This window comes from Myotis davidii, unplaced genomic scaffold, assembly GCF_000327345.1.
Source record: "Myotis davidii unplaced genomic scaffold, ASM32734v1 scaffold646, whole genome shotgun sequence".
NCBI classification, from domain to species: Eukaryota; Metazoa; Chordata; class Mammalia; order Chiroptera; family Vespertilionidae; genus Myotis; species Myotis davidii.
The window spans coordinates 436,210-447,499 of NW_006296801.1; the positions used below are offsets into that span (position 1 = coordinate 436,210).

General features: G+C 40.2%; 1 protein-coding gene across 1 annotated transcript in view; it reads right to left on the reverse strand.

Annotated features, from left to right (window-relative positions):
* INTS4 (integrator complex subunit 4) overlaps nucleotides 1–11,290 on the reverse strand; it is an 81,371-nt gene that overhangs the window by 31,226 nt on the left and 38,855 nt on the right. Inside the window, 4 exon segments of the mRNA XM_006772517.2 lie at nucleotides 750–883; nucleotides 4,001–4,116; nucleotides 9,579–9,846; nucleotides 11,227–11,276. Of these exon segments, the coding sequence (XP_006772580.1) occupies nucleotides 750–883; nucleotides 4,001–4,116; nucleotides 9,579–9,846; nucleotides 11,227–11,276 (568 nt within the window).

Below are 11,290 nucleotides of genomic sequence, written 5' to 3' on the forward strand. Positions count from 1 at the left end.
GCAAGGAGAAAAAGAGAATGGTATATTATTATTTTCCATTAATAACTGAAATAAATGGGCTAACCATAGAAATAGGACTAAAAATTAATGTTCTGACATTTACTTACTCACTTATTTATTTATTCATTTATTTATAATCACTCTCATTTTTATCAGAGCCAAATCAAGACCAAACTATTTTACTGCATTAAGTCCAACTTTAATTTGGCCTAATTAAAAATTGTTTTTTCTCATTTATTTATTGACTAGAGGTCCTATGCACAAAATTCATACAAGAGTAGGCCTTCCTTCTCCCAGCTGCTGGCACTGGCTTCCCTCCAGCACCAAGGACCCAGGCTTCCCACGCAGCCCCAGCTTCATCTGGAAGGTCGTCCAGAAAGATGTCCAGTCTAATTAACATATTACATTTTTATTACTATAGATTTCAGAGAGAAACATTGGTTTGTTGTTCCACTTATTGAAGCTTTATTGGTTGATTCTTGTATGTGCCCTGACCAAGACCTGCGACCTTGGTGTATTGGTCTGATGCTCTAACCAACTGAGCCTGATATAACATAATCAATAACCTAAGAACATTTAAAAAATGAATCGTTTTTAAAAGGTGAGAAGCAAAAGTACAAAACAATGGGATAGAGCTCATGAGAGAAAGAGCATGAATGAATCCTTTTTCAGAGAATATAGTCTGTTTTTTACTATTTAATAACCACAAAGGACCAAAAACAAGGATAAAAGATGTTTTTTCAACATACCCTCAAGGCAGGAACAAGATGAGAAAGACTGTCCCTAAGGTAGGCATAGTGCCTGAAGGTATGATCCGAGAACAATGCTGGCATTGTTGGGCAGCTTTTAGCAGCATTGAAGATAAGAACCAAAACTGCAATGTCTGATGGATGAGTGAGTTAAGTAAGCCTGAAGGTACAAAAGGTTGAGTTTGTCCAGAATCTAGTGTCCCCACTTCCTGCCCCCAAAATTCCCACTAAGTGACTACAATTTTCTAATACAGAAATGCAAATTCAAACAGAGACAGATTATCCTACTCCATATTATCCCAATTACCAAAAGTTCTAAAAAATAATGCCTGTGGTGAGGGCCTGGGGGGCAGAAGGGGCAGGAGAGGGCTGGAAGAGGTTAGTGGGGTAAAAAGAAGGACCTATGTAATACTTTCAACAATAAAGATTAAAAAAAGTAAACAAGCAAACAATAAAAAATAAGAAATTGGCAAAAGAAGAGAAAAACTACAAAATAGCAACCAAACAACCGAACGATCAGTCAACTGGTTATGACGTGCACTGACCACTAGGGGGGCAGATGCTCAATACAGGAGCTGCCCCCTGGTGGTCAGTGCGCTCCCACAACCAACTTTCCATGGCTGGCCAACCTCCCGCAGTACCTCCCCCTGGCCAGCCAGCCCCAATCGCAACCAAGCTGAGGGATCCCACCCATTCACGAATTCGTGCACCAGATCAATAATAATAATAACACTTGATGCTGTTGAAAATACTAATAAGTGGAAACTTTTGGTACATTGGCTACTAAAGTATATAATGGCACAATCCCCTTTGGATAATAATTTGGTACTAGACAGTAAGTGTCTCATGAATGTTGAATAAGTCCACATCTTAAATCTATTCTAAGTAAATAATAAGATAGCAGAGAAACCTTTATAATAGCAAATAATCAGAAATAACTTAAATATCCCAAACCAGGAGAATAACTATACAACTTATACTTCATTTACTTGATGGAGTATTATATAATCATTAAAAATTATGTTTATAAAGAATTTATAATATTGTATCATAAGCATTTTGTCACACATGAAAAAGGCAGACTCTAAAATATAGAAGATATGACAGCTATCTATTATCAACTATTTGTTAATGAAATATATATGTATTAAAAAAAATAAACTAAAAGAAAAATCCCAACCCTAAGATTTTAAAAAAGGAAGAAAATACACCAAAATACTAACAGTTGATTACTTTGGATAGTAGAACTTTGGATGTTAACTACAAAGTTTCTTCTTTCTATTTGGGGGGATTTTCTTTCTATGCATATTAATTTTATAACAGAGAAAATTACAAATTTAAAGTAAAAGATAGCTGAAACCGGTGTGGCTCAGTGGATAGAGCATCGGCCTGCGGACTGAGAGATCCCAGGTTCGATTCCGATCAAGGGCATGTACCTGGGTTGCGGGCACATCCCCAGTAGGAGATGTGCAGGAGGCAGCTGATCAATGTTTCTCTCTGATCGATGTTTCTAACTCTCTATCTTTTTCCCTTCCTCTCTGTAAAAGATCAATAAAATATACTAAAAAAAAAAAAAGTAAAAGATAAATATAACTTCCCATCTTTTGTATGTACCCTTATGGCAGATCCTGCTATTTGCCTATACAATATCCACTTATCTCTTTTTCCTTACTAATAGAATATTGATTTTATTCCAAATATCCTATAACTTCCTAGAACCTGAAACTGATGATTGGAACTCTAGTAATAATCACAGGGAACTGAAAATGGCACAACAGAAAGAAACAAGAGCCTGGATCACCAGGAATAATGTGCAGCTGCTTTACCAACACCAGACTGCTTACCTCCAACTTCTTTTACATTAGAAACAAATAAAAATCAGAATTTATTTTAAGTTCCATTTGGGGGCAATCTCTGTTACAGCCAAACACATTTCCTAAATAACACAATCCTCCAACTACCCCCCAAGAAAAGTACTTTAATAGCTTTTAAAAATGTGTGTTGTGCCCTAACCAGTTTGGCTCAGTGGATAGAGCATCGGCCTGCGAACTGAGAGGTCCCAGGTTTGATTCCGGTCAAGGGCATGTACCTTGGTTGCCGGCACATCCCCAGTAGGGGTTGTGCAGGAGGCAGCTGATCGATGTTTCTCTCTCATTGATGTTTCTGGCTCTCTATCCCTCTCCCTTCCTCTCTGTAAAAAAAAAAAAAAAAGTGTGTTGTTTTTTTAATATTTTTTAAATATATTTTTACTAGAGGCCTGGTGCACAGATTCATGCACTAGTCCCTCAGCCTAGCCTGCGGGGATCAGGCTGAAACCGGCTCTCCGACATCCCCCCAGGGGTCCCGGATCACAAGAGGGCTCAAATCAAATCCCTAAACTTCACCAATGGTCTTGCATAGAGTGAAAAGAATCATGGAAGAGCATGAATGCACTAATGTAAATGTATTCCCATGACTGGAAAATAATCCAATTGCACGGCATGCTGTCCATGGCAATCACAGACCTATTGAACTTGTATCAGAGGCATAGTAGCTCAGCTGCATCCACTCATTCAGGCTGCATTATCAAATTAAACACGCAATAAGACATAGGGCAGTGATGGCGAACCTATGACACACGTGTCAGAGGTGACACGCGAACTCATCTTTTTGGTTGATTTTTCTTTGTTAAATGGCATTTAAATATATAAAATAAATATCAAAAATATAAGTCTTTGTTTTACTATGGTCGCAAATATCAAAAAATTTCTATATGTGACACGGCACCAGAGTTAAGTTAGGGTTTTTCAAAATGCTGACATGCCGAGCTCAAAAGGTTCGCCATCACTGACGTAGGGGAAAGTCCATAGGCTTCAAACCAAAGGTAGCTGACTGCGAATCCCGGATTTAATGCTTGGAGAGTTACTTAGCCTCTCTGAGCTTCAGTTTTCTCATCTGTAAGCTGGGAATAATGCCTCCTTCCTCAGTTGTTTGGAAGATCATTGATAAAATGTATAAAGCATTTACATGGTATGTGGAATATAGCAGGTGTTCGATAAATGGTGTAAAAATTATTTGTATTAAATGGCAAAGGGCAATTACTGTGAAAACAACAAAGCTGAGAATAACCTCCAGGCTAGGCTACCTCAGGATATACTCTTACCTAAAAGAAATGAAAATAAATAAAACTCAGACCACCTAAGCTACACTACAGGAAAAGATGCTAGAATTCCTGCCAAGTCAGTAGGGTCTGTCCTAAGCACAGAGGATACACGCTGGATCATCCATGTCTGGTTCAGCTGTGTCAAAAAACGGGTGGGTGCTCAGGAGCTCTGGAACCAAGGGAAGCACCAGGGTTGGATGTCGACTTCCCAGAAACTTCAGGCATCTGAAATAAACAAAATGAGAGCCCACATTACTAAGTTATAAATGCGTTTCAAAGTACTAGGATTTCAAATCAGAAAGCCTGATTTAGAATTACAAATTCTCAACCACCTAGTTTTGCTCCTTCTATGACTTCAGACAAGTCATTCAATTATTCTAAAACTCAGTTAATTTGTCTAAAAATTTGGTTATTATGAAGACAAAAGAGCTGATATAGCTGCTATTACTACTGGTTATTTAACAACCATTTCCCCCATCTTCCTTGCCAAGAGAACCCTGATTTTACTCAGGTATAAAGTAGATAGCAAAGTGCCCAGAGAAGGCAGGCCCAGCCCAAGGGCTCAACCACAATTGGTCTAATAAACCCATCATAGCAACCCCATCCATATTTTCCAGTGACTGATTTGCAAGTAACCAACTAATCCAGTTCTGGTGAATGGAAGTCTGCTGGAGAGCTTCTTAGGTATCCTATATAATAAAAGCCCAATATGCTGCATCCAACCCTTCATTCGACCGCTCGACCAGTTGCTATGACATGCACTGACCACCAGGGGGCAGACGCTCCAACCGGCAGATTAGCTTGCTGCTGGGGTCCAGCTGATTGGGACTGGGCGAGACCAGTTGGACACACCCTGGAGCCCTCCCGCAGTCCCTCCCCGGCTCCAATCATGCACCAGTGGGGTCCCTCAGCCTGGCCTGTGCCCTCTCACAATCTGGGACCCCTCAGAGGATGTCAGAGAGCCAGTTTCTGCCTGATTCCCAGAGTAGAGCCCGAGGCACCCCACTGGTACACAAATCCAGGCAGCAGGCCTCTGGTCTGTCATAAAGTAAGAAATCAATTGGCTATTAATTGGCTATCAGTTAACTATTATAACTACATTAAGGTCCTTTATAAACTATCATGAACTACAAGTGTGGCCTAGTGGTTGAGTGTCAACTCATGAACCAAGAGGTCGCTGGTTCGATTCCAAGTCAGGGCACATGCCTGGGTTGCTGGCTCCCTCCCCAGTGTGGGGCATGCAGGAGGCAACTGATTGATGTTTCTATCTTTCTATGCCTCTCCCTTCTTCTCTAAAAATCAGTAAGAACATATTAAAAAAAAAAGAACTACATGTGTGCTAGGAATTATGTATTTTTATTATTTTTTATTTGTTAAGTTCTGGTTTAAAAGGTGTGATGAATTGAAAATAAATATAAATCTTAATTTCTGTTCTCAATGAATTTATGATCCAGCTGCGGCAAACATGACTAACACAAAGTAATGAACTATCAAATGAATGATAGTCTGCTTTCTACCTGTCAAAGGTAGAAGAAATTACTATGATAAGAGAAAGTTTCACAAAGAAGATGGATTTCACCAGGGACTGGAGAATAGGCAGACTGGCAAAAGAAAGAAAACAAACACCATTAACAAATTTGTGGATATATGGGATATGAAAGGCATCACATTTAAAACACTTGACATTGTTAGTAAACTTTTCCCTAGTCCTGTTTTTCCTTCTATGTGGAAACAACTCACTTCACTAATTTTCTGACCTCTCTCAGGGCTTCTACTCGCTAAGGGGACTTTGTAAAGGTTGTAGTTTGGCTTCCAGGTGCCACTCTTTTATTTTATCTCTTTCTATTCAGATCTCAGGTGGAGAATACAAGAGTTATTAACTGGGTCCCCTCAGAGACCCTTAAGTACCTGGGCCTCTCTAGACTTCAAGTCTGACTTGTAATATGTTTTACTATCTCATCCACCTCCCTATCTACACATTTCTTTCTTCTCTCCCTACCTGCTATTTTGAAGGCTAGGTTTCTGAGATGAATCCAATTTTGTTTTGTTTTTTGTTGTTTTTAATCTTCACCTGAGAATATTTTTCCATTGATTTTTAGGGAGAGTGGGAGAGAGAGGGAAAGACAGAAACATCGATGTGAGAGAAACACATCAACTGGTTGCCTCCTGCACATGCCCGACCAGGAGCCAGGCTAGGGAGGAGCCTGCAACTAAGGTACATGCCTTTGACCAGAATCGAACCTGGGAACCTTCAGTCTTCAGGCTGACACTCTATCCCCTGAGCCAAACTGGCTAGGGCTGAGATAAATCCGTTTTTAAATCTCCACAGCACCTAACACAGTGACTGGGTTATAACATGTGTTCAATAAGCATCTGTTATGAATACACTAAAGGTATATAAACACAACAAACATGTCCTTCAAAACTTTCATTTATGTACCCATCTTTAGCAGTGTCTTAAAAACATGCCACTGTGACTATTCCTTCACTCTTTTATCACATTCTTTTTTGATATTTTAAATAAACCACTGTAACCTTAACATTTCAGTTAAGAAATAAAGGCTGTGTATTTTACCTTTTCTCAAGGCTGCAGCCACCCCTCTGTTTTCTTGAAGTGTGTAAATAAAGCCCTGTGTTTTCATTCTTTATCTACCCTTTTTTAAAAATATATATATATTTTTTATTGATTTCAGAGAGGAAGGGAGGAGAGAGAGACGGAAACATCAATGATGAGAGAGAATCATTGATCGGCTGCCTCCTGCATGCCCCCGACTGGGGATCAAGCCCACAACCAAGGCATGTGCCCTTGGCCGGAATCGAACCCGGGACCCCTCAGTCCGCAGGCTGACGCTCTATCCACTGAGCCAAGTCAGCTAGGGCTATCTACCCTATTTTACAGCTTAAAGAAGTTCCAGGGGAGAAAGGGCTGCTTGGCACCAGCCATGAAGATGCACAGGTTTCCACAGTAAATCTACCAATTCTTGTTTGAAGAAAGTTCCAAAATGAGGAGAGGAAGCTTGAGAAGTGACATATTCCCAGTCCCTCAGCCCTTCTCCCTTTCCAATGATCCCCCTTCTCAGAGCTGCGCTCCCCATTCCCCACCCCGATCTCTTTGTTACACTTTCCATCTCCATCTTTACAAAAGCCTCTGCCTGCATTGAGATTATTAAGATGGCTTTTTGAGGACTGGAAAAGTCCCCCATCTTCTCGAGATGCCGGCATTCAAATAAACATCTTTCCTTTTTCACCAGCACCTGTCTCAAGAGTTTGTCTTTCGTTGTGGCAGACAGAGGAACCTGGGTTTGCTTGCATCACCATTCATGAGGAAAGATGAAAAAAAATCAAGTGATAATTAGGTCACTCCAAAATCTTTTGGAGCACGTTAAGGTGAAGGAGTTTTCTGTCTACAAATATCAATAAAGACAGTCTTGCCATAAATATTCTGGGTGAACCAAATAGCCACAAATCTTATTTTAAGGCAAGAAGAATAAACTGCTAAACACTATATAACAATCCCTTCCATCAAGCAGAATGAATTCCTTCTGTGTCCCCAAAAAAGTACAGATACTGACATAGGTATTTCTCCCTACCCCAACCCCACACACCAAATGATTGAGTGCTCCTTGAAGACAATCAATATATGTATATCGAATTGAGTTGAACTGGACTGAACATGAAGAAACGGCAAAACAAATAACCAGATATCAAAAATATTACCTAGCTCTCACTGGTTTGGCTCAGTGGATAGAGTGTCAACCTTGCAGACTAAAGGGTCCTGGGTTCAATTATGGTCAAGGGCATGTATTTTGGTTGTAGGTTCAATCCCTGGCCCTGATCAGGGCACGTGCGGGAGACAACCAGTCGACGTGTCTCACATCAATGTTTGTCTATCTCTCTCCTACTGCTTTCCATTTTCTCTAAAAAAATCAATGGAAAAATATCCTTGGGTGAGGATTTAAAAAAAAGTGTTACCTAAAACAAGAACTCTCAGGTATTTTTTTTAATATATATTTTTTATTGATTTCAGAGAGGAAAGGAGAAGGGGAGAGAGAGATAGAAACATCAATGATGAAAGAGAATCAGTGATCAGCTGCCTCCTGCACGCCCCCTACTGGGGACCGAGCCCCTACCCAGGCTAGTACCCTGACCAGGAATCAAACTGTGACCTCATGGTTCATAGGTTGACACTCAACCACTGAGCCACACTCGCCAGGCTGGTTTTCCTTTTTTTTCTTTTTTTTTTAATATATTTTATTGATTTTTTACAGAGAGAAAGGGAGAGGGATAGAGAGCCAGAAACATCGATGAGAGAGAAACATCGATCAGCTGCCTCCTGCACACTCCCCACTGGGGATGTGCCTGCAACCAAGGTACACGCCCCTGACCGGAACCGAACCCAGGACCCTTGAGTCCCCAGGCCGACGCTCTATCCACTGAGCCAAACCGGCTCTGGCTCCTTTTTTTTTTTATTAAATATATTTTTACTGATTTCAGAGAGGAAGGAAGAGGGAGAGCTAGAAACATCCATGATGAGAGAAAATCATGGATCAGCTGCCTCCTGCAAGTCCCCCACTGGGGATCAAGCCCACAACCCGGACATGTGCCCTTGACTGGAATTGAACCTGGGACCTTTCAGTTCACAGGCTGACGCTCTATCCACTGAGCCAAACTGGCTAGGGCAGTATCTTCAATTTTTAATGTATCTTTTATTCTTGGAAGAATGAAAACATTCTCCCAAGTACCTGATTCGACCATTTTCTACTCTTAGTAATAAATTTTTCTGGAAATCAAGAAAATACACAGTTGGCATGATCTCATCACATAAGCTCATTTAAATATGTGGAGCACACACTTTTTTTTGTTGTTGGTAATCCTCACTCAAGGATATTTTTTCCATGGATTTTTAGAGAGAGTGGAAGTAAAAATTAAATTACTCATTTAATTTTTATATTAAATGTAAGCAAGTAGTTCTTCAAACAGCAATTCATGAACAGTGTTAACAGTTTGATTCTAGTCAATAAAGCTAGAGGTAATCAAGGGGAAAATGACTGAGATTTTCAATCTGCAGACCAAGTGCCGGCCCTGCCTCTAATCTTTACAATGATAGTTGTGATCCTGTACAAAATCCAAACTGGGCAAAGCAGTGATTAACACTACACAGGAGAAAAAGGAAATCTAATTAGCTCACCTCTGTACTTCCAACACTTATCACAGAGTTTGGCACATAGGAAGCACATAGCAGGCATATATTTGCTAGGTGGATGGATGGACAAATGAATAAATAATCTAAAATAAAATATTCCATTTAGGAATCAGACTCCCGAGAGTTTAGTTAAATTGAATCAGGTTTGTAAATTTAAGGCAAAATGGACAGCCGTATCCTCAATCTATGATGATCCAATCTTATATAATAAAAGCCTAATATGCAAATTGTCCCCTCGACCGGGAGTTCGACCAGGGGGTGAGGCTGGCTGGCCAACCACAGGAAGGGAGGCCCTGGCTGGCGGCAGCAGGCACTAGGGGAAGGGAGGCCCAGGCAGCCAGGGGAAGTGAGGTCCTGGTTGACAGCCACTAGGGACCCTACCCGTGCACGAATTTCATTCACGGGGCCTCTAGTGAATAATATCAAGACTGTATATTTACGACGTTATTTGACTCAGTGAGCAAATGCACAAAAAATTCCTTACTTCCATATGGAATCCCTATCAGTAGGGTACTTGGTTAAATTTTTCAGCAGCTCCACCAGTGCAAGATGAATCCCTTCTTTGGTTGAAACATTAGCACAGCATAAGAGTTCATGAAGAGCCTCCCTAATATCTCTGGATGAATCCTTTAAAAAAAAAAAGATAGTATTACTGTTAGCAGTCACTATGAATTAGGTGTTATGGAGAAGTGTATAAGTTACAATGACAGTACAGGACAAAAAAGTCTCAATTTTCTGGGAGAGGCTGGTAGCTGAGAAGACAGAAGTGACATATGAACTGAGATTTGAAAAATTCATTTGCTCATTCATTTGTTTATACATTCTACATTTACTGAGCACTTAGTAAACAGCCAAACATTTACCAAGCTCCTACTAAGTACCAAAAGCTGGAGATACAGCAGTAATTATAATCAAATCCCTGCTCTCAGGAGCTTCATTCTAATGCAAAGGCAATATACATAGGTCAGATAGTGTTAAGTATTACGAAGAAACTATAAAGCGGGTTACGGGTAAGAGTGCTGGGTTAGGTGGGGCATTTAACACCAGATAATCAAAGGGAACAGCACACATAAAGGCCATGAAATGGAAACATGTTTGAAAAATAGCAAGGAAACCAGTGTAGCTAGTGCAGAGTCAACAGAGAGAGCAGTATAAGATGACGTCAGGGAAGCGGCCTCCTTCCTCCCCATTTCCTGCTCAACCTCACTAAAATGATTAAAAAAGGTCACCAACAGCTTGATCGGTGTGACACAGTGGTTGAGCATTGACCTATGAACCCGGAGGTCACAGTTCCATACCTGGTCAGGGTACATGCCTGGGTTGTGGGCTTGACCCCGCAGTGTGGGGCGTGCAGGAGGCAGCCAATCGATGATTCTCTCTCATCACTGATGTTTCTATTTCTCACTCCCTCTCCTTTCTCTCTGAAATCAGTATTTATTTAAGAAAAAAGAATTTAAAAGCTGGAAACATACTGATAAATATCACAGGGTGTTATAAAAATATAGAGAAGTGCTATTTAGCCCACGTGGGAGGTGGGGGGTTAGTCAGAGAAGGCTTCCCAGATATGTTGCCTAATGTAGATCCTGGAAATAAGCTCGTCTGCCAGGTGAAAAGTGGCAGTTTGTAGGCAGTGGGGGAAAATTTACAGTGAAGGCAAAATAGTGAAGAGAAGCATGATGATTAAATTTAAGGCAAAATGTATAGCCGTATCCTCAATCTATGATGATCCAATCTTATATAATACAAGCCTGGAGTAACTACTGCATAAAGTTCAAGGTGAGAAATGATGGGGGAAAAAGCTGAAAGAAAAGGAGGAGCACATTAGAGAGACTATCCATGGAGAACAATCTACAGAATATAAATTTATCTTCTTAGGAAAAAATACATGAAAAATTATAAAGATAACTCAGGAAAAATTTTAATAGAAGTACTAAAAAACTGAGAGAATAATAGAGAATAGAGAACTTCAAAATCAAAGCATCCAGTCAGTCGGTTTATGTAGCAGAAGTCTGTAACAAGTACTAATGACTAAATATCAAATTATTATCCCTTTCACAATATCTGAAAAAGAAAGAAAGAAAGCCAGAGGCCAAATTAAATTTACTAATATCTTGAAAAACTTCAGTACCTACAAATAAAATCCAGACACTTTACAAAAATAATCCAAGAACTACGCCTGGGAGGCAAATCTGTGTT